The sequence below is a fragment of the Diuraphis noxia genome, unplaced genomic scaffold (assembly GCF_037042655.1).
Source record: "Diuraphis noxia isolate RWA-SAM2 unplaced genomic scaffold, SU_Dnox_SAM2 contig0001, whole genome shotgun sequence".
Lineage (NCBI taxonomy): Eukaryota > Metazoa > Arthropoda > Insecta > Hemiptera > Aphididae > Diuraphis > Diuraphis noxia.
Genome location: NW_028301711.1, coordinates 64,448,872 through 64,475,083, shown reverse-complemented (window position 1 = coordinate 64,475,083; position 26,212 = coordinate 64,448,872). Strand labels below are relative to the sequence as shown.

The following is a 26,212-nucleotide window of genomic DNA, read 5'->3' as shown; positions in this document are numbered from 1 at the left end:
ATAAAAGTTATGAGGTTGCTGAAATGCTGACTAAAAATGTATTAAGAGTATAAAGTTTAAAAAATGGAGTTTATAAGTGTTGGGCTTGCATAGACCATAGTATATGGTTGCAGGTGTTATTGATATTAAGTTTGTAAATGCGAGTTGATAAAGCACAAAAACTCGGTTGGCCGAATTTGTCCAATCCTGCCTTATTGTGCGATGGTAATAAATTATGGAGAGATAATGCCTTTTGCGATTAATGCATTTAGAACTGAAGAAAGAAGTGAAATTAATTGACTAATAAGATTTGTTATAAAGATTGAAAAGGTATAGGTAAGACGTAAGAGATTTGGTCAATATTCATATTTTAACTGTTGGTGGCTTCTGCATATGATTTGTTTCTGGGTTGAGTATAGAGATTAGGGCTTTGACAGGTTGAATGCTGGACATTCCTTGAAGTTCGTGGTGTGGTCTAAGGTAAATAGATTTAAACTCATAAATGTTTATTTAGGTATTAATTTTATGTAAATAATAACATTATTTATGTTTTATAAATAAAATGCAATACTTCATTAGGTAGATAAGCAATATTATCATAGGTAATTAAATAGCATTGAATAATACTAATTTGTAAAAACAATTTAGTATGCTTAGTATTTGTGTTTATAAAAGAATTTGTTGAGCAACCAAAAATAAACGTTTCTTATCCATAAAGAAATTTCATTACCTCTCTATGCAGCTGCCTGTTTTTATTCCATACATTTGACACTGGCTTTAGCATTAGCTACATGAAATAGACATTTTTAATTTCAGGATTTCTTATGTAGAAAATCATGTTGCCAATTAATTTTATAAGCACTATATTAGTTGGAACAAATAAGAAGCATTATAATTTTATAAATCACTATTAATTTAAAAAATGTCTTCTTGCACCAAGTACCTGACCTATAAATGAGTTGTAAAAAAATTAATGTGTTTTTGAAATATAAATACTGAATTAAATAAAAAAATTGTAATTTAACATTGTGGCCACTAATAATATAATGTATTGTTTATTCAAAGTTGATGCATTATCTATCATGTAGGTATTGATATTAACAATAATAAATTCTGTATTTCCTAGTGATATAAACATTTAATTTTACTGTATGATATTTACAATCTAGAATGTAATGTTTAAATAAATATAATTCAATTAATTTATTAATAGCTATAATATTCTGAAACAACAGAATTAAATATGGATAATCAACTTCAAAGTTTGAATTGCATGGATAAAACGATAACTTTACAAATAACATCAGGTTTAAACATTGAAATATAAATTCTAAATCATATTATGGAGTATAACAAACTGAATTGTATATTATTATTACTTGAAACTTGATTTCACTCAACTATTATTACTATAAATAATATTACAGCCTACAGATTAAAAAAAATGATAAATAATTAATAAATTTGTAAAAATAATATGTGGTAATTAGAAAAAATAAATATGAGCTGAAACATTATGTTATTTTGTTGTTATGGAAACTACTAACACTGAAATATGCGGTAACGTAAATTTCTAAAAACCATGAAGTTAATAAATTATAATATGACATAACTATAAAACTATTTAATTAATATTATTATTATTAATATATAAGTCATCTTACCAAGATATATATTATTACATAATTGTTGATTTAATAAAAGAGTTTATTTATTCTGATAGTCTGTTTATAACATATTGCAACAGTTTTGAACCTGTGGTCCAAGGCAGCTTTAACACTTAACACAAGTCAATACCTACGTGATATGAGTGCATTATCACAGTATTTTGGGATTATTATTATTATTTTATTTATTTTTTCATATAAAATATATCTTATATTGTAAGAGATAAACCTATGCCTACTTCCTATAACTCGTAATATAAAATAATAATTATATTTTTATGATAGCATACAATGTTTTATAAAAAAAACAGTTATTAGACAAAAAATTGGTAGGGGTCCACAATTTCTAAAAACCTTTTACCAGGAGTCTGTGTTCTACAAAAAGTTAATAACTACTGACATATAACAATCATTGAAATTTATTAACATATTTTAGTTAATAATTTTTTTAATGTAATAATTTAATTTATGAACAAGAAATCTGAAAGAAATTTATCATAAGATATTTAAAAAAATTATTAATATAAATAATAAACATCAATTACTCATATTTATTATTATATCTATGTAATTATGTATGTACAATTTTATTTTTAAGCTTATGGATTCGGTTTGCTTAAAGGATCTATTGTAATACATGCAACGTTCTTGAATAAAAAAAATATAACACCAGAAATTCCAATAAATCAAAATGTATTGAAAATTACCTCAGATATTATATGGTACATGAATAATGCTACTTTGAAAAAGTAAAAATTATTTATTGATTTGCCTACATAATTCTTACTAATAAATTAATATTTTTTGATATTACTTTAGGTCAAAAATGTCTAATACATCGATAAAAATTGAATGTTATAATGTTCCAATAAACAAATCTAGTTCAAATAAAATGCTTGGTTATCTATTATTAAAACTGAAAGGGGCACAAACTATTAATCCAACTTCCAATGATCGAGTAAGTAATAGTTATTTCAGATTTCCATACATGAGCATATATTATTATTTAATAATTTGTTGCTCATTAAATACCTATAGTTTTAAAATTAATTTTTGAATTTTAGATTGAAAATAAATCATACAAATTAATAGGATCAAAAACTGGTAGTTATCATTTAAATTTATCATTGCGAATTGAAGATAACAATGTTAAATCTGTTGACAAATTTACAGAAAAAAATAAAAATTTAAATCCAAAAATTAAAGAGAATTTAAAAAAAGGTACCAACTATCAATTTAAAAACAAAAAATTATATTTATTGTTTGACAGTTATTGTCATATATAGCATTTTAAAATAATATTACAACAAAATTCTAGACATTCCAAATATCCGTATAAGTAGAAACTTATCATCACTACTCCTATTATAACATTTTTTTTTGTGCCGGTATCGTAACACTGTAGAGGAGAACTTTTCTTTGTCGGTAATACTACTATAGTATTTAACTATAATGATAAGTAAATGCTTACATAGATTTAATATATTATAAAATATTGATATTTAACACCGTTTAAAAAATGGTCTGGCATTACAACATCTATCTATACCTAATTCACAAATACAATAAATTAATTTTATCAGTATTAATATATTAAATGCCATTATATCTTTATTATTTATTTTTTTTTCAGAAGAAGAAATTAAATATCATGATAAAAACGTTGAATTAGTTTTACCAAAATCTGTTAATATCCCCTCAGAACAAATAAGTTTACCAGAAAATGATAATCCCCAGTAAGTTTTAAATATAATTATCAAGATATATAAATTATTATATAATATTTTGCTTTAGAAAGATATTCACGAATATTCAACAAAAATTAATTGAAGAATTAGAAGACTGGAAAGACAAACAAATGCTATTATTTAATGAAAAGGTTATTATTTTATTGATATGGTCCATTATATTTACATTACAATGTATTTTATTTTGTTTAATTTACACAGATGAAAACAAAAGAAGAACAACTATTAAAAGATTTTAATGATAAATGGTCAGATAATAGAAAACAATCCGAAGAGAAATTAACCAACGCTATGTTAAAGTGTAAAGAATTAGCTAAAGATTTGGAAAAAAAGTCTGATATGTTAAAAGAAAGGGATACTATAGTTACAGCCAAAGAATTAGAAGTATGATAATTGATTTCATATTTTTAATTTTTTTTAAATAAAGTTAATTGAGGTTTTGTAGTTCACAAGCCAAAAAGATAATATGGAAAATAAATACATTGATTTAGTTCAAAATATGCAATTTTCAAATACGCAAACAATTAATGAGTTGAATAATAAATTTTCTGAAGTGGAGGCTAATTTGCATACATCAGAAAAACTTAATATTTTATTAAGAAAAGAAAATGAAGCGTTGAAATATGATATCGATACCAATTGTGGCTTTCAAGTACAAGAATTAGAAAAAAAAATTGTATGTTTATCAAATTATATAAGTTATAAAGATAATTTTTTATATATTTTTTAAATAGTATAAATAAGTATAATTTTTAGGCAAATTTAGAGTATAAAATTGAAGAAGCTAATAAGTCTCGTGTGTTCTTCAAAGAGCGATGGATAGCATCTGTAAAAAAAATTAACCAAATGTACACCAAATTTCACGAAACTAAAATCAATAAGCATTTATTTAACAATAAACAAAAGTAAATAATTAAAATATTTTTGATATTTTAAAAATTAACATAATATTGACTTCCACGCAATACTGTCGCGTCTACATATAGAATATAGTAGGTATAAAAATGCAGAGGCGCTCGTAGATAGGGGCCAGTGGGTGCCATTGTACCTGAACATACTCATCCACTGACACACCGTTTGTCTGTATAGTGTATTTTGGACTAAATGTCAAACGTTTATCATTTCTATAATACTATTTGATTCATATTTCATGCATATTAATATATTATGAATAATACCTATATGTTTAAAATTGTATTATAATTTGTATACTTGTATTATAAATTTTTTCGTATTACATTTGGAGTTGGCCCGTATAAATCTGGAATTTAAATACCTGGACCACACAATTCTGGACAATACAAATATGGATAGAACATATTTGGACTGCACAAATCTGGAATGTACAAATCAGGAACTCCAAATTTACAAACCTGGAATGTACAAATCTGGATTTTAAAAATTTTTAAAACTGAACTACACAAATCTGGAATGTACAAATTAGGAACTCCAAATTTCACAAGTAAAATCATTTAATGGTACTTAAATTCTTTCAAAGGTACTTCGGAAATATTCTAATTACAGACAATATATATTACATTATTGTTATAATATGTAATAAATAGAGCAGAGTACTTGTAGCATTTGCATTTTTTTTGTGCACACTGTGCACAGCAGTCATAAAAATACCGTTGTTTCATGTTTCCACGAAGCTATAGTTTTGAAATTTTATTTGCATATAAACGCATATTTTGAGTTATTTTAGTTTTTATGTCATATGTCTCCCATTTTGTACTTTTTGATGCGTATTCAAAATAATTTATTGTTTCATCAACATTTTTATTTGTTTATTTATACAACCAATGAACCAAAGTAATATTAAAAACACCTTATTATTCAATTCAACTTCCAAGGTGAAAATGTGTGTTAATCATTTAAAATTTGAAACTAAATTTTTTGTCAATTAAGTTTTTGAAGTTGAAACATTAATTTGTAGAAGGTTCTGAATCCCATAAATTAAAATAATTCAATACTTATTGTAATTTTTTTTTTTTTTCATAAATATTCATTTCAAAATTTTTATTTTTAACTCTATTTTGCTTTAGTGATTTTCAAGATTTTTTAGAGCTACAAGGGTCATCGTAATAATTAATAATGCATGTTTACATAAATACACACATGACACATCTATACTATGATAATATTTAGGTTAGGACGGTTAGGTTTTTAGTTCTGTGGTAATAATCTTAGATAATTATATAATATAGATATATACATTTATGTTACAGCTAAAGTGTTGAATTCCGATATTTAATGAAATAACTAGGGGTACTTCATGAATTACCTACGAATGTTAGTTAGAGTATGAAATAATACATGAACATTTTACTTTAACTATTTATTTCATAGAATATCTAGTTATTCTATACAATTTCAATTCGACATCCTTATAAAATACATTATGTAATTATTACACTACTAGTGCACTTAAAAAAACCCTGACCAGTTCCCAGTGACTGCGCAGTTGCCGCAGATCTTAATGCATTACTTTCATTTGGAACAGTTTCTACAGCTAACAAATTTTCTGAACTTACTGTGAACTAGGATCGAGAGTATAGTAGTTGTTTTAACACTCTTGTGATTATAATGTGTAGGTGGGTTCTAATCTGATTTAATATGTTATATTAAATTGTTGAAAATATTAGAACTATATTTATTTATTATGATATTTTGTTATTTACAATTTGACACATTAACGATGTGATGCCAGGGAATGTATAAAATAACTAGTTAAAGTATAAATTATAATAATTATATACATTACCTACAAGCTTTAGTTATTTTATAAATGACCTAATTGGCAGAGCAGCAAAATTGTTAATATTGCTAGAAATTAGAAATAAGGTAGTGTTTATGCCTCTACAATTATTATTGTTTTCTAACCTATTTATTTATAGATATTTTTTGTATATAATATCTGGAATATTAATAGTTATCCACATTGATGTACTAATGACATAAAAATAATTACTAATTATTATATAGCTATTAACAAGTTTTATATTAATAAATATTATACCTAACATATTGTATTCCTTTCACCTATATAATTAATAGATACTACCAGTTTCCTGTGTATTATATTATTATTCCTTAATTTAAAGACATTTAATTGAACAAATATTAGTGAAGTATAATATTAAACTTAGTTGTGTCAAAGTATTTTAACTTTTTAACTTAAAATGATATTAAATATTATACATTATAAAATTTAATTTATGTGAATAGAACGTTTTGTAAAAAATTTGATCAAAACATACTATTTGTGTTAAAGCAAAATGTACTATTTGGTGCAAATAGTACGTTTTGATCCAATTAAAAATGTGATAAGCTGTATTTAAGTAAGAAAAATACATGTTAAAATACTTTTGAATACAGTCTAATACAATCTCAATTATTGAATGCACAGTAGAAAATGACCTCCTCTGAAAAATATGTAGAACGCAAAAAGTACATTTCGCATTGTCAACCCACAATTGGGTAGTGAAAAAGGGAAACTGTGCTCAATCAGGTTACAGCCATCAAAATCACACCGATTTTTTGTTGATTTAACATGCTTCTTCATTACCTACTTCACTGATATTTTTTTCTTGGTGAGGGAGAGAAAACGTTATTTCATGGTAGGATTTTTTTTAAACTGGTATTTTCCCAAAAATTTGAATCTTAGGTGGGTTTAAAATGGTTAAAAGTGGTAAAAAGGGGCAAAATATTTCGATTAAATATGAAATCTTGAGAACTACTTGCCCTATAAGCTGAAGTTTGATAGGTATATGGTAGTGTGTAGGTAGGAAATATCCTCAAAGAACGGATTTTGAAACATTCAACCCCCAAGGGGGTTAAAAAGAGTTATGTGGATAAAACAAAAAAGGCTTTACTACCAATATTTTTTAATTTTGGTATACACACTTTGTAATACAAATAATGAAACGTCTTTCACCGCTTTTTTCAAAATCAAACACCAAAGGGTATAAAGCGGATAAAAATGAAAACGATTTTTTTTATTTGGGCGTAAATACATATTTTGTATAAAAACCACTTTCGTTGTCAATTACCTATAATGTTTAGTTCAGATATGATTAGAAACAAAAATGTGGTAATAAATTAGCCTATTGGCTTGAAACCGTTGAAACCGAAATCCAAAATTGAGTATGCTAAACCTTCACAAGAGAAAATTTGAGTTCATTGTACAATTTGGGTTAAATCCAGATACATCCAGGTTTTTAAATTTGGAGTTCCTGATTTGTACATTCATGATTCGTACATTCCAGATTTGTGTAGTTCAGTTTTAAAAATTTTTAAAATCCAGATTTGTACATTCCAGGTTTTTAAATCTGGAGTTCCTGATTTGTACATTCCTGATTCGTACATTCCAGATTTGTACATTCCAGGTTTTTAAATTTGGAGTTCCTGATTTGTACATTCCAGATTTGTGTAGTCCAATATGTTCTATCCATATTTGTATTGTCCATAATTGTGTGTACCAGGTATTTAAATTCCAGATTTATACAGGCGTCCCATTTGGAGTTATGTTTATTACGTAGATGTATAGCCAAATACATAATAATATGAATATATAAAATGCATTTAATTTTTCACCCACTGGGCACTGAGTTGATTTTAAGCGGGCGCCTCTGTCAGAATGTAAAAGTATATATATGCAGCAGCTGTTGAACCTATTTACAATTTTTTGTTTGTTGAACTAATGATGAATATTTATGGTTCGAATTTTGCATCAAATGTTACGGTGACTTACTTACGGATTGGTTCAGTGAACAACTCTCCTCTTTGATATTTTCATACTTTATGTATATGAATACAATTTTAAAAATATTTGTATGTATACCTGTACATACAATTTTTTTATAGGAACGGAAAAAAGTCTCAGTGGAAAAAAAAATTATAAAATTTAGTACATTTTAAATAAAACATCTTTACTTTTTTGATAGCATTAACCAATAATATTTAATACTTAAATTAAAAAAGCTGGTAAGTAAATTTTGCTCTGTTGTTAAATTGTTAAACATTATATGTTCATTCATGCATAATGAGTATCATTCTACAATTAGAATTAATTTAAATAGCCACACACTATTCACTATTGTTTAAATAAAATGACAAAATTAAACTAAAAACATTTATAACCTTTATTAAAATATTTAATATACAAAAGAAAAATAATTCTTAAAAACAACTTAATTATTCCAAACAAAAATTTAACCGCCTAGATTTTGTACTCATCTCATTAATGACTTCATCAGTATTTATTTTAATGTCTCGATGAATGTTCATCAGAGCTAAGCCGTTTAATCTTGCTTGTCCAATAGAATATATAAATGTTTATAAATGTCTATGGTAATATACTAATATCTAATAAGTTGAAGTCAACAAAAAAAAGCGGGTAAGTCGTGGATGTCGCTCTGCTGTACAGTAGGTTACTGTAATGGATGGTATTATTTCAATGAATTCAAATTTAATTATAATATTATTGTATACGAAAAACAATTCTGAGCAATATAGTTTTATACTATATTAATTATATATTGCTATTATTTCGACAAAAAAATGTAGGTTCTTATAAAATAAATTCTTAATTAATTAAATTAAATTTATTATGTACCCGACTAAATCAGTCATCCATCGGATTCGTATATTATTATTATATACAATTTATTATCAACTATCAAGTATTAATTTACATATAAGTCATTAACGAAATTAACTATAACTTTTAGAATATAAATAATACTCTAGAAATTTTAAGTTCCCATGAATAGTATTTTTAAACTACAATAATATAACTAAAATTGTTATTTTTGGTTATTTAATATATAATTTCATCCAAATTTGAACATAAAATAACTATAAAACAAAAGTGTTAGTATAGGTTTTAGATTTTTTTTTTACTGCAGTATTACCTACTTACGCGGAACCTTTGAAAGTTTAAAACAATTGTTTTAAGTTTTTAATCCTTAGATATAAAAGTTAAACGTTGTATACATTTTTAACAACCAAAGAATTTGCAAATTTTCAATTAAATACATTTTGCCAAATTTGAACTTCAAATGGTTATAAAAAAAAAAACGTGACAAGTATTTTTAATATTTTATAATTGCTATTATATCAACTTATAACTTTATAAATAACCTTGTATTCAATTTTCAAGTTTTTTGACCCAATGAATAAAATTTCATTGACATTTATAGAATAAAAAATTTAAAAAATGGATAATTTCAAACATCTATAAATATTAAATAACTTATGAATTTTTGTTGAAATATTTTGAAAATTTTATCAAATACCTATAGAAAATACCAGTATAAACATTCAGTGAAAATTTCAATGGCTACGATAATTTGTTTTAGAGTTACACTCATATCAAAATTCGACTTTCTCAAAAATTGATTTTGCATAAAATTTCCCTTTTTTTCTTATTTTTTTTTTTTTCCCGGTAATTTTGAAAACTATACTGTGAAATTCAAAATTTGACCTCCCCAGTACACCAAATAGATTCACTTTTCAACCAGATAAGCTGCTGAAGTTAAAATCGAAGTATTATTTGACAACCTATCGTGTACATATGCAAAAAAAAACAGTACATTGTAAAATTAATACATTCATTGCTCCGCTCAGCATCTAAAAACATAAAACTTATATAAGATGATAACTTTGACTTTAAGTATTAATGACATTAATGTTATCAAAAAATAAAAAACTGTTGCACGGATAAAGTTTTTTCCTATATGTTTTATGGAATTTTTTCAGTTTTTGTAATCCTATACTATTAACACAGAGAGAATACAGTTGGTGTCCCGTACATAGTAGTTTTTGCTAAGATGTAATTTTTAAAACAGACAACACTTTAAGGTTTGGATTTTTGGCGTCCTCTTAATCTTAACTATACACTTAAAAATGTATTAAATATTATAATACAAATTATGTAACGATTAAAAAAACTTATTTATTTCACAATGCATAATACTAAAATTAAAACACTGGCATATTGTATGTAAAATAGTCATCTGCTCATAAGCAATCACATAGCACTATAGCAGTCAATGTATTAGAGATTTTATTAACCTTAAGTTTTTTTTATAATTTAATTTTAGTTTTTACATTAAGAACAAAAAAAAATACCTATATTATATTGTTTTTTTTTCAATATTTTTCAGGATTCATAACGTATTAACTGATAAATTAGAAGAATGGCAACAAGACAAACAACAAATAAGATCACTATTAAATGATTTAAGTAAATTACGGCAGGATATGACCAACATTAATTATTTGGACTTTTGAAAAACTTATGTTGTAGAACAAATTATTAAGGCCTTATTATATTGTTTATAGAAAAACAAATTATTTAAAGTTTATCATAACTTTTTTTATTGATAATCTGGGTTTTAATACATTTTGTTGTTTTTAAATATTTTTAAATTAAGCACTTTTTTAAAACAAGTATTCAATCTTCATATAATTTAAATATCAATCAATATTACAGAAATATATTATAGTCCTTGAAGGCCTGAACAAAAATATGTAAAAGTATTTTATTTCTTTAAAAGTTAATAAGATAAATATGTTGTGTAATGCTTCTATCAACATATTCTATTCTTATCCAATCATCAAGAGCTGTTCAAAGTAAATATATGCTGAAAAACTTGTATTTGTGGTGTAAAAGTTAAAAATAAGTGAGTAAAATTTGCTGTAAATACACAGGGCATAAGTACAATTAATTTCTGTTTTAATCATTTTATTTATATTAATGTTTGTTGCAATTTCCAGGGCTAACATAATACAATAATATACACCTTGTTAAAAATAAAAATGTGTAACTTATACCCATAAAATAATATCAGTGTTCACTGTTTAGGGTCTGATTTGAAGGTGATATACATTGATAATTCCTATAAATCTGCTCATCTGCTGTAACTAAATTATCAAGGTCAACAAATATCATTATCTATTAGGATAGTGGATACCTACCTTTTAAGATATTGTAAGGGCAATGCACATGAACTTAGGTACTGTTTAATGATTTAGTTTTTAATTATTAGGTTCATTAATATATAATTGATGCCATATGAAAACTTGATAGGTACTATTTTTGGACATAATATATCAAAATCACTTTGATTCATATGCATCATAGATGACATATGATTATGTATAATATACATATAATGTAGGCTACAATATTATTCAATAGTTTTGACAACTTCTGTAATAAATTAATTTTTCTTTATAAATCATGTGTTCCAAATAGATAACACATTATTAAAATAAAAATTTTCAATCACAATATGTATTGCAAACAAGTAATAAATAAGGCTATTAACCATTATATGTAAAAATAATTAAAGCGCAAAATTAATGCATTTACTGTATTTGAATAATTTGAATAGAACAACAGATTGAAAATTTTCGTACTGTTGATTGCCCCGAGTAATGGTTGTAACCATAATAAATTAGTAAATTTGCATAAATATAATATCTTAAGCTACATGAAAAATTCATTGTATACCTACTACATATTGATACCTGGCTACCTGCTGTTTATTGGTTCGACAAAAATTTGTTTTGAATATCATGATAAAGCTCCAGCTATATTATGTTGTAGGTATCGTATCGTACATTATACGCATATGAAGTATAATAGAATTATGGATATTATATCATGATAAAAAAAATAAAGTTACCTATTTATTTATTAGCAATTTTTAGCATTGTCCATTTGATACAACTTGCTTAATATTTTTGTTTAAACTAATTAGACAAATGTACCTATATGCATTTATGAAATATAGATATTAATTGACATTATTATAATAATAAGTAGGTAAACCAAAAAAAAATTAAATTAAATTAAATTAAATTTTTTGTGATATGTTCAACTCAGTTCAAGTGGTTCAAGTGATATGTTGGTTAAAAGTCGAACCCAGATAATATTTTTTTCCATGATAATGATATTAACTGTAATTCTTTTAGTTCTTTTTTTATTGTTCTGTGTGTTTACCGTCTGGTTCTTTAATGATGTGTCTGATAAGTGATTACTCTGATAAGGAATTTAAAAATCAACAGCCGGCTGTAGAGTATAGACTACAAAGAACAAGTTACAACCGATTAGAGAGTTCTTCAATTTTGAAAATCGTTAGTTTCTACTATCTAATTATTTTGAATCTTCAGTTGAGTCTTGAGCTTCTGTTGCGATGAAGAGTGAACAGGATGACGATGAAGTAATTAAAGAAGTAAGTGTAGTGTAGTCCAAGTCAACATTATTAAAATACCTATTTAGTGTCTTATGTTATCTGATCTAATAGAAATTAAATATTTTATTTAGATACCTGTATTTCTGAGCGATGATGCAATGCAATTATTGTTGTTACACTATCCTACAAGATTGTCTAATAATGATCAATTACTGTCGTCGAATGTCACCCAGGTATGTTCATTAATAGGTATCGGAACTTGTTTGTTATTGCCTTACTACTGCACTATCCATCGTACTCAGACATTTTTTTGTGTTCCTAGCTTAACAAAATTTTCAATTTTCAATTAAATGAAAATAGTATGTTGTCTGCAATATATTGTAACATAGTCGATAATTATTATTAAATAATATTTTATATTTACATGTTAATTATCATAAAAATATAAAACTCTAATTATCACACATTTTATTTGTTTAAACCATATGTTTTTGTTTAATCAAATCTTAACAGTAAATTACTCATTGAACCTAATTTTTAGCAATATTTTTAAGTAATGTGTTATAATATAGGTATGTGTTTGAGACAGTATTCCCCCTGAATAAATGAAACTTTCCTTGTTTATTCAAATCTTATTTTATTATTCAAGTTAAATGTTATATATAAGTAAAATAATTTACCAATGTAATTAAGTAGTACGCATTTTATAATTTTATTCAATAGATATTGGTAATGTTTAAAAATATAGTGTTCTCCTTTTTCAGATTACACTACCTAATTTTTTAGTAGTAAGGGCATAATGAGTTTATAATTTACATTGTATGGATCTATGGTCAGGGGTAACAGGGGGTCAACTAATTGTAGTATCTTAGAATTTGTTCTGTGTTAATCTATGCGTGTTATTTTTTATAGTGCAGATATAAATCAGAATGCGAAGAGTTGGAGATATCTTACGCGCTTGATACTGATCAAAATTATGACAAAGGCCATGGACAAGATTTAGCTATCGAAATAGATAAAACATCTAAAGATAAAAGCAGCTATCCAAGGTTTAAACATAAAGTTTATTGTATATTATAATATAAAAACATATTATGTATTTATCCAGACAAATATAGATTAATATTGAAATTGTAAATTGTAATAGAGTTTTTAATTAGTCGAATAATTTATATGTTATACATTCATTGTGCTTGTTTAGCCTGATATATTATTTTAATTGTACAAGCTAAACTTGAAATTATATTTGTTTTATTAATCTAGCGGTATGGTTGATCACTTAAGCTTTGAATCCCACAATACATCATCAAATACAACTGATATGATAATGTATACATCCGGAAAAAGTATTCATTTATGTCCATTGAAGAAAACAGTGAACATGCTCCCTAAATTATCTCACATTGATAAGATTGACCCAAAGGATGAAAATAAAAAATCTACTCAAAACGGTAAAACAGCTATGAAATCCTTAATCTTTAAAATTGTGTATTCATTTTTTCTAAAAATCATTATTGTTTTAGAGTCTGAAGAGGAAGAAGAAGAAAGTGAACAGATTATGGCAAAATTTAAAGATAGACCTGGTAAAAAAAGTGAAAAGAAAAAAATGCAAGAGATGGTTCAACAAAGAGCAATGGAACCTTGGATTGATTTAAATTTTGTACCAAATGGACAATACTTTTCTAGGGTAATAACTTATAACATTGATTCTACTCAAATATATTTTTTAAGTTATCATGACTTAGATACATTTAAACCTAGTACTAATGCATTACTAATTGATTTATGTTATATTAAATAGTATATATTATGTTTAATTTGTGGAATCTGGTCACTATTCAGCATTATTAATTATGGTGGTCTGTGTATAATATGAACATTGCTCAGGCATAGTACACAGAACAGATATTTTTTATACTTAAGTGATTTTATTATTTATTTTATCATGACTTGCTTTTTATTTGTGTGGCACTAATCAGATTTATCAGTTATAAAAATTATATTATTTGGTGCTTCTAATATATTTAAAATTGGTTTTTTAATGGTTGATTAGTGGTATTTAATAATATACATTTTAACTGCATATGCCGACATAGTATGAAACATTTAAAACTGACACGGTTCTCTTTGCCAATATTTGACAGCACTACATATTGACTATAGCATATGCGGAAATATTATATCATTCAATCCAATTAACATATATAAATATAATACTTTACATTTTTTGTAGTTATCCACAGTTTTATGTTAGACTGACAATAATATTCTGTATATTGTCAAAAATGAACAATTGCTTTGTATTACTGGTATTAAAAGATGGAGTAGTTAATAGTATTTATGGTTTTAACTGAGTTGCTAATATTTGCTGTTCTCAAAATTATTAAGATTTAGAATAAATTGTTCTTTTGTAAAAGAAACAGAATAATAAACTGCTACTATTTTAAATTCTCAGACTTAAAAATAACTAGCTGATGCAAAAACGATTTTTTCTCTGTATTTACTAAATTTTATATAAACCATCTATAACCGGTTTATTTTGAAATTATTATTCATCATAATTACTATTATTTTTACTGTTATATTTTTTTTTTTTTCAGGAAGAATTAGATAAGTTTATGTTGCCACATCATGAAACTGATCAAAAAGATCCTGATATAGTAATACCTAAAGTTGAAAAAGAAGTAATCAATGAAAATATTAATGCCATTAGAGCCCGTCAGTTATCTCAAAATGAAATAAAGTCATATTCACTTGCAAATAAAATAAAAATACTTTTATTTAACGGTAAGTTATTATTTGTTATTTCAGATTTTGAACACTTAAATACAAATTAAATTTCAGTATTGTGATATCTAAAATATGATAAACTATGCATCACAATATGTTTATATTGAACACTTGTGTGTATACTATAATTTAGCATTTCCAGATGTCCTGTGCTGACTAAAATAGTCCCAGTTTCATGGGCACACCCAGTGTCCCAATTAGTTGTCAATTTTTTTGTGGCCAAAATAGCATAATAATATTATATTATATTTCATTCACCTTGAGTTTATCTTACTATAAAGAATTCCTTTCAGCCCATAAAATGTATACAAATGAAATATTAAACATTTTTACAACAAAATTAAGTATAAAATAATGATTAAAAAAAAAATCACAATAAAAGTTATGAGTTAAAGTAGTTGTACATGTTTATTAAGTTTAAATTAAATGTAATTTAAAAAAAAATATATTTTTTTATTATTTAATTAATTTAAAAATACAGCAATCTAACTACAATGTTATCTAGTTAACTTGCAATTTCATTATTTTAATCTATCATATACTTAATAAACCAATTAATTATTTACAAATCAAAATACTTTTTTTTATAACCCCATTAATGATAACTGTGATATAAATCCTATTATATAATTGTCATTAATTTATAATGTGAAATAATTCAGTATATATATAAAAAAAAACTTAACTTAAATATTATTGATTACATATAAAAAATACTAATATATGTGATGTATCGTTGGATTTAACTTATATAATATTTTTAGCAAAAATGATATCTACGAAAATGTTAATGAATCTACTGCATAAATGTGGTGTGCCAAATGATGAAAGTGTAACAACAATTTTGACTCATTTAAAAGAAATCGCCGTTTTAGTTAGTGGTAATTGGGTCATAAAGAGTGAAGAACTTTATCCAGATAATACTATATCCTCACACTTTGGCTTGAGTTTTGAAGTCATGCGCATTTTAAGAGATTATGTTGTAAGATATTATATAAATATTGTATTAATCATTTTATATATTAGTTAGAAATTATTCCAATATATCATTTTCAATATACACAAAACTAATTAAATATTATAATGTAATATATTTCAGTGATAATTATCTTGTCTGTTTATATATAAACTGTACATACACAATGTATGTATAAGTACTTGTATAAAATACTCATTTCCACTTATTGAAAAATCATTTAAAATAATTATATAATGTTAGTAGTTAATTTTCTCTGACGCGCAGATGTAAATTTTAATTTGGTAGAGTCATAGATGTTTTATAACTTCAGATTAAAAACTGCTATTTTTTGTCTAATATAACATAATGTCTTCATAAATATTTTATTATGTATGATAAGAACAACAATTTTGTCTAGTTATGAACAAAATATGTTACTTTTTTTGTAGTATGTTCTTTAATCTTTAACTTACAACATAAACTACATATTACGACATAATTTGTATTTGTCTACCCAAATTAACCTTTAATACATTAAAATATATTAAATTATAACAATATTAATTTATGCATTTATCCGTTATTTTTTTAAGATTTACTTGTTGGATTCTGGCCAGATTGTCAATCGTAAAAATATTGGGAAAATGTTTAATGCACCACCAGAAGAAGTTAAGGATGTTTTGACCTCTATAGCAGTACTGGATCAAACTAAAACTTGGAAACTGCTTGTTACCGACAATGATGGATTTTTAGAAACGTATGCCCAAACAATTTATCAAAGAATAATTAATTTCAAACATAAATTTTGATGTATGCCTCAATTCAAAAGATGGGATTCATAAAATATAATAATTAAAATTATTAGTAGTATTAAAAGTTTAGACAGTTAAATAAATATTGATGATTATCAATTTTTTTTTGGTAGCAAGAAGTGCATTAATTGTATCAATTATTAGACTCATTACAAGTTAAAAATGATTATAACCAGGTCTTGGAGAAATAAGCAAATATATATATATATATATTTTAGAGGAGAGGGGGTAAACCTTATAACATTAAAGTAAAATATAATTTGTTTTAAACTTCCTTAATGTTTGAAACAAATTTTTATTTTCCTAATTTTGGCATATTAACAGTTTTAGTGCTATTTTAAGTGTATCATATACAAATGGAGTTAAACACTTAATTGAATTTTTTATATTTGCTCATATTGATAAAATCAATAAAATTAGAATTTTAGTTCTTGAAAATTTATCGTAAACAATCATTTATTGAAGTGAATTATTATTTTAGTCAAGAAACAGCCAGTACCTAATTGTTGAGTTATGATCACTTTTTATCTACAATATATTTAGGGTATAATATGTTATGCTATTATACTGATATACATAAATTATGATTACAAAAAGGTATTTAAAGAATAAAAATGAAAAAACAGAAATGGTTTTTTTAAATTATATTTTCCAATTTTTATTTATTTCAACACATATTTTGAATTTTTTTTAGTGCTATAACTTCCAAGCCGCCCTGGTTATAATAATGTATTTAATGTCTGTACAGTATTTAGTTCCCTTACTGGTTTGTTTATGAACTAAGCTTTGTAATTTTAATTTATAATTAATTAATAACTAATAACTATTGTTTTATTGATGACCTTAAACTAATAATTTATATTTATTTTTTTTTTTCATACCAGTTTGGACAATTATAATGAAATATGCAAAGAACAAAGTGATTGGTGGACAACAAGAATAAGGCAAATCAATACCTGGCTTGAACAGAAACCAAAAAAAAATTCAATGTAAATTGTATTTATTAAATACTATTATGTTTTGTTTTTTAAAATTAAATATAAATCTTATTGTAAGTGTGTACCTAATTAACTTCATGGCGATATAGCGATTCAATAGTTTTATCTTAGTCATAACTTCATAAGGTTAAAAATTAAATTGATAGTTATTTTTACTTTATAAAATACTCGTTCTTAAGTCTTAGTTCTTACAATTTATAAAATATACAATTGCTTAATATTTCAAGCCTTGTTCTAGACCAACAGAAGATATCCGCTTATTGTATGTTCCAAGTGGTATGCTATTTCAAGCTATCTGGTACTTAATCGATTTGCAATAATAATCAAAGTCGAAAGACCTTTAATAGAGTAAACAATATAACACCCACCCATCCTCTTGGCTACTTAAGAATTAATTTAGCAATAATTAACCTACCAGATAAAACGTACTACCAACAACAATGATGTTGGTCCCCAATTTTAAGAGTTTATAAATGTTGTATTTAAAATAACATTATTTATTTAAGGTGATCATAATGTTAATAAATTGTATAAATATAATATAATAACAAATAATATTGGTTACCTATATGCAATAGCCATCAAGTGTCAATTAAATGATAGGCAACATAACACGTGGAGCAGTGAAACATTTTAACAATTTTTAAGGGGGGTTTCAGCAATATACCGTGTGTCCCAAAAAACAGGGGCCACTTTACCACTCATTACCATGAAAATATTTTTCAATTCTGTTTGCGGGACATTAAACTAGACTAATGGATCATAAATTTCTATGACTTACAATTTTTTTAACTCGTGTATCTTGTGCATAATATCATTATAATATACAGGGTGATTCTTTTATCAAACAACACTCATTATTTAAAAAAGTATTGACTTTTTTCAATTTTTTTTTTTTTCAAAATTGTAGATTTACACTCTTCTTGAATTGTTTATTATTTTTATATTTTTCACCCTTATATTTATTATATACACCACCATCAACTTTTGATTTTCAAATGGTAACCTATACTTCAAATTTCATAAATTAATAAAGCTATTTTTTTAATTAATTATTACGTTAAAATTTTGAATTTAGCACTAGTAGTTTATGAGTTATAGGTATTTAAAGTTTAGATCGGCAGAGTGGAGTGGTACGGGGTTACCCCGCAAAATGTTTGTCCACTACTCCGCTTGTCTAAACTTTAAATACTTATAACTCATAAACTACTAGTCCTAAATTCGATTTTTATGTATCAAAATTTTTAGAAAAATATTCTGCTTTGGAATATGAAATTAAAAAACTATGTTGCCATTCAAAAAAGTAAAAAACTTAAAAAATGATAAGGATAAAAAATATAATTTTTTAATAAAAGCGTTGGTTTTTTAACAACTTGAAACTATGTAAAACAATATTTTGAAAAAAGTCAATACTTTTATAAATAATGAGTGTTGTTTGATAAACGAATCACCCTGTATATCATAATAATTCATAAGAGACCATTCTTCAAATGAAAATTTAAAAGATCCTTCAAAACACTTAAAATCATGGTTGTCATATTGTTTTGGAAATTGATTTTTTGTTTCCAAAGGTAGTACAACACCAGACTTTACAGGCGTTTTCTTATAGAAGGCTTTCCTGAGCGGGCTTGGAACATGTTTTTTGGTAGTTATTTTACTCGGGGTAACAAAAACAGATACATCGGTTATGTTTTCTGGTAGAAATATAGATAATACTACTAGGTATTAGTGGATCTCTTTTAGTCTGAATGAAATCAATTTCTGGCGATCCATGAAACATGAAACATTGTCACTTTGTAGAAGTTCAGACTCTGTGTGCACAGAGTAAGAAGTACAATTTTCAAAAGTATCGTTATCATTAACAGAATTTTCATTAAAACAAAAACTATTGGAATCAATTTTTTCTGTGTTATCCATCGGTAGAATATGCCTGAAATAGTAATTTAACAACACTTTAGTATGCCTGAATAGTAATTCAACGACACTTTTGTATATCTTAGCCGTCTACAATTAACTTTCTTAACCTTAGACAGCTACACCTAACACTAAAAAAAAAGAAAAGAAAAACAATGTTAAAAAATGATCTAATAATAAAACAACACTATAAAAAATGAAAACTAAAAATAATAAAAACACAATTAAAACCAATAAAAAATGTAAATTTCTAACAATTTAATGTTTAGAATTAGCACTTTTCAGAATAACCGTAGAAAACAAAAGTAAATGCGCTTGGAATAAATAGAATAATTAGTATTTCTAACAATTAAATGTTTAGAATTAGCACATGGTACAAACACTGAAGTGAGTGCGCAAGGAAAATGCAGCGGAAAACCGAATTGAAAATGTGAAGAAAAACGCGAATCACTTGCGCCTGAAAAATACACAGTTTAATTTTATAATAACCTATAAATATTAACATATTCAATAATATTCTACACTTTTAGAAATCATCATTAAACTTCTGACAATGCCACTATAGCTATATATTTACACAATATTGTAGCTGTATATTATTAATATATATATAATAGTATACTATTAAATACCATAAGTAATGACAAAAACATTTATATGTAGTTTATTATTTATAAGTATGAAACATCCAGTCACAGTTCTATCATTGAAGAAGTGTTCATGTTTTTAGTATTTCAGCTCGCAAGGTGTTGATGACTAGATTTCATGACACGATAAGTAAATAGAACTTTCTCTTGTACTTCCCATTGTATTTATTTTCCCATCCATTTTCAGGTGGCATGCAGTTTACATTTACTGTTGTACTCAAGATTGGATTATTGCATTTATTATTGAACTCAGTATTGTTGTATCCTTTTTAGACTTAATTTAATTTAATTATTAAAATGATACATGTGTAATATTTATTGTTTGAATATTTAATATTTGGTAAGTGACAATCGTCAGCACAGGCTACAGGCATCATAGAATTAATAATTGTTCTACAAAAAATAATTATGAAGAAACTAAAGATTAATTTTAAAATTTAAGTTCGTTTTCATAATAACATAATTTTATAACAAGTAATACTTTTTTTTTTTAAATTTAAAATTATCATGTCTTTAATATTTTTGTTCTCTTAAAATAATATCTTAATTTATTATCCATGTGTGCCAGTAATAAAGCTATAATGTTGTGAAAAAATATATATACAATATTGTGGAAACGTTTTATGTCCTGCCAAAAAATATTTTTTAAATTTTTTAAAACATTCTGACCATCTAAATAAAATATTTTAATGTTCGCAAAAAAATATTTACACAATATTTTGAAAATATAATTTTGCTGTGTGGGTAACGAATACTCAATTAAAAAAGACATTTTTTTTTTACCCTTTTATTGAATGAAATATTTCAAATATAAACCATTATAGTATGTATGAATATGACTTAAGTATGTTTTAAGTTAATACTGAGGCCACTTAAGACCTAGAATCTGAATAATCAATTACATTAACTATTTGAATAATATATTTTAAAATTAATATCTTATAATTTTTTTTTTATGTCAAGAGAATCTCAAATACATTTAATAATTAATATTGAAAACTTAAATACTTAGAACTTTAATACAATACTACCTTACATATAGAAATAGTTTCAGTTATTCTAAAACCTATTAAAAACTATTTCTCATCATGAAAATTATTTCTTTACCTATATGTTTTTACAGTTATACAAACAAGTAACAACTTTGATATAAGTCATAATTTGATACATATTATTATTTATTATATATTTTACTTACAAAAATAAATAATTGTATAAACTCCAAATGTCCATCCATCTTTTTAATGTACCTAGAATATTTCTAATACATAATAGTAAAATATTGGGTAGTAAACACATCCCTACCAAACTAACTGTCACATGTGTGTAACACAAACATATTTTACTGTCTGTATCATAATATTTATAACAGCTAATTAATAAATGTATAAAAATGATATAAACACAATTAAAATATAATATAATTTTATTTGATATTGTATATTGTGACATTAGATACCTACTAGTCGGTATTAGCTCTGTACGTTACCTTAAAGACATGAATATCACATAGTCTCCACATACTATTATTTTTATAGGTGTTGAATTTAATTTTTACATTTATGACAAATAAATGTATTAATATTAATTATAACTTAGGCAATTGTTTCTACAATACATATAGTTTTTTGAAAAATGGTTGTATAAACTGTAATGTTACAATCGATATTTATTTTAAGGAAGGTAGGTCACTAAACAATAGTGTCTGAGCAATGAGCATAATATTATGTATTATATGCATAATAAGTATTTCTTAAATTAATGATATTATACACAATTAAAATCTACCTACAGAGGAGCAAGTTTATTATTTCAATAATTACATGATATAGTGATGATCACAAACGAGATTCAAACATTAATTAAAATTTACCATTAAATAAAAACAATTAACATAACATAATTACATAATTGTTAAGCTGCAGTATGGTGTACTACTACGGTAGTTAACTTACCTTTTTCCGAAAAGTGTGATCTCTAACAAATGATATCGTTAAACAGTTTAAACTTTTAATTAGTTATGTAAACTGTAAAAGTAATAATGAACTATGTACATTTGTTAGAACGTGTGTTCGAATTTAGAGAGATTTATAACCTAACTTTCAATTAATATTGGTTTGTCATAAGCATAATGTAATTATGACAATAATATGTTCGGTATAATTATCGTGGTAACGACGCCAATATAATTTAATATTTATTTATATACTTTTGAAACAAATTATTATTAAGTGACATAGAGCGACATCTACTTTATAGTTTCGATGCAACATAAACTAACACAAACTAGGTTTGGCACCCTTGAAATTTAAAGAACGCAACTCAACGTACAAGGTTTTTTTTATCACTACCCGCCCGAAAAGTAGTCACCTCATAGACCTTAAGGTGGATTCACACACGAGCGTCTGGAGACAGCACCCTCGGAGCAGTTTCCCTTATCACAATACCATTATCACATAACCAACCAAGATACCGGTTACAATGTTTAATACCATTTCTTTGGTTAATACTTTATCAGTATAGTTGATATTAAATTATTTAAATTATTACCATAACACAGCGATTCCCAACCTCGGGTCTCGACCCAAATTAGGGTCGCAGAGGTTTTTATGGAGGGTCGCGAAATTATGATTTTTTTTACGGGGGGGGGGGGGTCACCAAAAGTTAAATTAAAAATATTAGGGTCACGTTTACAGTGGCGTGCCCGTGAAATTTCAATGGGGGGGATATATTTTATAAATTTTTTGGTAAAAGTACATTTAAATTAACTATGGTTATCCAAATACAAAAATTGTTAAACATTATATGTTCATTCATGCATAATGAGTATCATTCTACAATTAGAATTAATTTAAATAGCCACACACTATTCACTATTGTTTAAATAAAATGACAAAATTAAACTAAAAACATTTATAACCTTTATTAAAATATTTAATATACAAAAGAAAAATAATTCTTAAAAACAACTTAATTATTCCAAACAAAAATTTAACCGCCTAGATTTTGTACTCATCTCATTAATGACTTCATCAGTATTTATTTTAATGTCTCGATGAATGTTCATCAGAGCTAAGCCGTTTAATCTTGCTTGTCCAATAGAATATATAAATGTTTATAAATGTCTATGGTAATATACTAATATCTAATAAGTTGAAGTCAACAAAAAAAAGTCAATGGGGGGGGGGGGATATAACCCTTAACCTCCCCCCCTTGGGCACGCTACTGCACGTTTATAAAAGGTTGGGAACCGCTGGCATAACAGCATAACTTCTATAACAAAATATACATAATTATTTTGTCATGATTATTAGTTACTACAAATTACAATACAATGGCAAAACAGGACACATTAAATTTAATTTAATAAGGCACGTTTCCCTATATTTTTACTATGAAATACATAATTATATACATAATTTAATTTTATCCCTCTGTGTTGAACAACTTTAGTAGATGAGCATATTTATTCCCTCTCTTTCCAATCATTAAATACTACAATTAATTAACAAAATATTTATATATAATTTTAATACTTCATCGTAAATATAATATACATTGTCAAAAATAATCTAAATTATAATATTTTTGAAATAACACATACCTATTTCACACTATCCAATAATTTTTATGGCACGTTTCCCTATATTTTTTCTATTATTACCTAAAATAGTTATGTACTGCATTGTCTGCAGTCTCAAATAAGATTACTAATTTAGTAATTTAAACAATTTTAATTTTAGACTTCAATGAAGAATAATTATTTTTTATATTTTTTTAATGAATTACCATATTTATTAATGTGAGTTTAGTGTTTAGTAAAACAATGTTGAATTATTATACAAAATTGAAATAAGTATTGTAATTTGTAGTAACTAATAATCATGACAAAATGACAAAATAATTATATAATATCAATAAGTATTGGTATTTTGTTAAAGTCGCTAAAAACGTTAATATGCCCTTATGGTAATAAATAATAATTTAAATTTAATATCAATTATACTGATAAAGTATTAACCAAAGGAATGGTATTAAACATCGTAACCGGTATCTTGGTTGGTTATGTGATAATGGTATTGTGATAAGGGAAACTGCTCCGAGGGTGCTGTCTTCAGACGTTCGTGATTCACACTGCTCCGTTAAGGTGGATTCACACTGCTCCGTTATCCGTGATCCGTGATTTCCGGAAAAACAATATCTGTGATTTCTCAAAACTAAATTTTTCATTTTTGAGGTGAACATAACGATAAGTAGTGGTAACTGGTAATTTGTTTATTGTTATCACAATCACACCATCTTTATCACCTATCTGTTATCAGTTATTGATATTTAAAAATATAATAATTATTATTACATTACAATATTAAAAAGTCACTAAAATAAAGACATTGCACTATATACAATAGCACAGAATAACATATGAAGAGTGAATACTATTAGAACAATTTAGCTAACTGTTCTGTTGTAAATAATATTATAATGAATAGTAATTATGAATATGAAAAAGCCTTGTGGAGAAGAAAAGTGTTAATAATTTGTGCAATGAGACTACTGGCAAAGAGGCATGTGTATAATCTAATAACTATACTTTAAATACTTGTCTGATTATTTATCAAATATTATAAAATGTAAAATAAATTTAATTTGATAGGAATTCCAAAAAGAGATGGTATGTGCGGCCAATTTTTCAAGAAAGAAGGAACTTGGATCACCACACTTTATTAATTAAATAATATCAATTAAACAATTCTGCTAAATTTTATAATTTTATGAGAATGAGTTCTTCCAATTTTGAAGATTTACTTAGTATGGTTGGTTCATTAGTGTACCGAATTCCAACACGACCTGATGTTTTGTCTCCAGGTGAAATTTTGTCTGCAACTATAAGGTAATTGCTTCATATACATTGTGATTTCTTATACATGCTCACTCCTATTTTTCCCTTAATATTAAGTTTATTCAAATTCTGATTTTTAGCATTTTTAAGTATTGGTAGTAGGTTAAATTAAAGTTCTAAAAAGTAGTTTCTGAGTTATTAAAATGTTTGTAATTAGAATAATATTATATTATATTATTATACGGATAACGGAGCAGTGTGAATCCGCCTTTATCCGTGATCCGTGATTTCCAGAAAAACAATTCCGCACTGTGATTGGCTGAATCTTGTGGTTACCTAGCGGTTAACCACAATGTTTATAAGTAAATACCAAGTTATTTTGCAGATACCAGATAAAAGGATCAAATCCTATTCAAGTCAAATGTTTAAAATTTTGTGGTTACTGGTTACCAAAACAATTATCAAATAAAAATATTAATAGAATGCCGAAATTAATTATTGTTGTTATTATTTAATATTTATCATTATGTTTTAAAAAACTTATATTTTTATTTTAAAAATTAAAAATATAAATTATAAATGTTATTCGAAAACATGAATTCTCGAGCTCAAGATAAATCCCAAGTTGTAGTTAGTATTCGGCGATACAATCA

At 25.2% G+C, this 26,212-nt stretch overlaps 2 protein-coding genes and 1 pseudogene across 5 annotated transcripts; all 3 read left to right on the top strand.

The window, feature by feature from the left end:
- The first annotated feature begins 1,222 nt into the window (after positions 1–1,222).
- LOC107169939 (uncharacterized) lies at positions 1,223–10,828 on the top strand. The gene is made up of 10 exons (XM_015519908.2): positions 1,223–1,286; positions 2,245–2,395; positions 2,466–2,604; positions 2,711–2,867; positions 3,280–3,382; positions 3,441–3,525; positions 3,596–3,778; positions 3,840–4,070; positions 4,151–4,299; positions 10,564–10,828. Exons 1-10 carry the CDS (start codon positions 1,223–1,225, stop codon positions 10,688–10,690), a joined length of 1,389 nt encoding a protein of 462 aa, XP_015375394.1. The 3' UTR covers positions 10,691–10,828.
- A 1,616-nt stretch (positions 10,829–12,444) lies between these two features.
- On the top strand, positions 12,445–21,018 carry Polr3E (RNA polymerase III subunit E). Of its 4 annotated transcripts, XM_089218993.1 has the most exons (11): positions 12,445–12,639; positions 12,732–12,833; positions 13,513–13,649; positions 13,864–14,051; positions 14,124–14,287; positions 15,201–15,387; positions 16,155–16,372; positions 16,942–17,105; positions 18,045–18,149; positions 20,803–20,849; positions 20,907–21,007. In XM_089218993.1, exons 1-11 carry the CDS (start codon positions 12,601–12,603, stop codon positions 20,990–20,992), a joined length of 1,437 nt encoding a protein of 478 aa, XP_089075119.1. In that variant the 5' UTR covers positions 12,445–12,600; the 3' UTR covers positions 20,993–21,007. The 4 variants fall into 4 exon arrangements, with proteins under 4 accessions (XP_089075119.1, XP_089075125.1, XP_089075130.1 ...); XM_089218999.1 differs by lacking the exon at positions 20,803–20,849 and having other exon boundaries at positions 12,446–12,639; positions 20,907–21,018; XM_089219004.1 differs by lacking the exons at positions 20,803–20,849; positions 20,907–21,007 and adding an exon at positions 20,434–20,722 and having other exon boundaries at positions 12,447–12,639.
- A 4,116-nt stretch (positions 21,019–25,134) lies between these two features.
- On the top strand, positions 25,135–25,738 carry LOC149061279 (uncharacterized; annotated as a pseudogene).
- The last annotated feature ends 474 nt before the right edge of the window (positions 25,739–26,212 follow it).

Bases quoted from the DNA above. Each gene is read 5' to 3' on its own strand.
- LOC107169939 (XM_015519908.2), top strand. From the start codon at position 1,223: ATGGATAATCAACTTCAAAGTTTGAATTGCATGGATAAAACGATAACT. The intron at 2,396-2,465 runs GTAAAAATTATT...ATATTACTTTAG, and splicing joins AATAATGCTACTTTGAAAAA to GTCAAAAATGTCTAATACAT. The intron at 3,383-3,440 runs GTAAGTTTTAAA...ATTTTGCTTTAG, and splicing joins CCAGAAAATGATAATCCCCA to AAAGATATTCACGAATATTC.
- Polr3E (XM_089218993.1), top strand. From the start codon at position 12,601: ATGAAGAGTGAACAGGATGACGATGAAGTAATTAAAGAA. The intron at 13,650-13,863 runs GTTTAAACATAA...TTATTAATCTAG, and splicing joins GATAAAAGCAGCTATCCAAG to CGGTATGGTTGATCACTTAA. The intron at 17,106-18,044 runs GTATGCCCAAAC...TTTTCATACCAG, and splicing joins AATGATGGATTTTTAGAAAC to TTTGGACAATTATAATGAAA.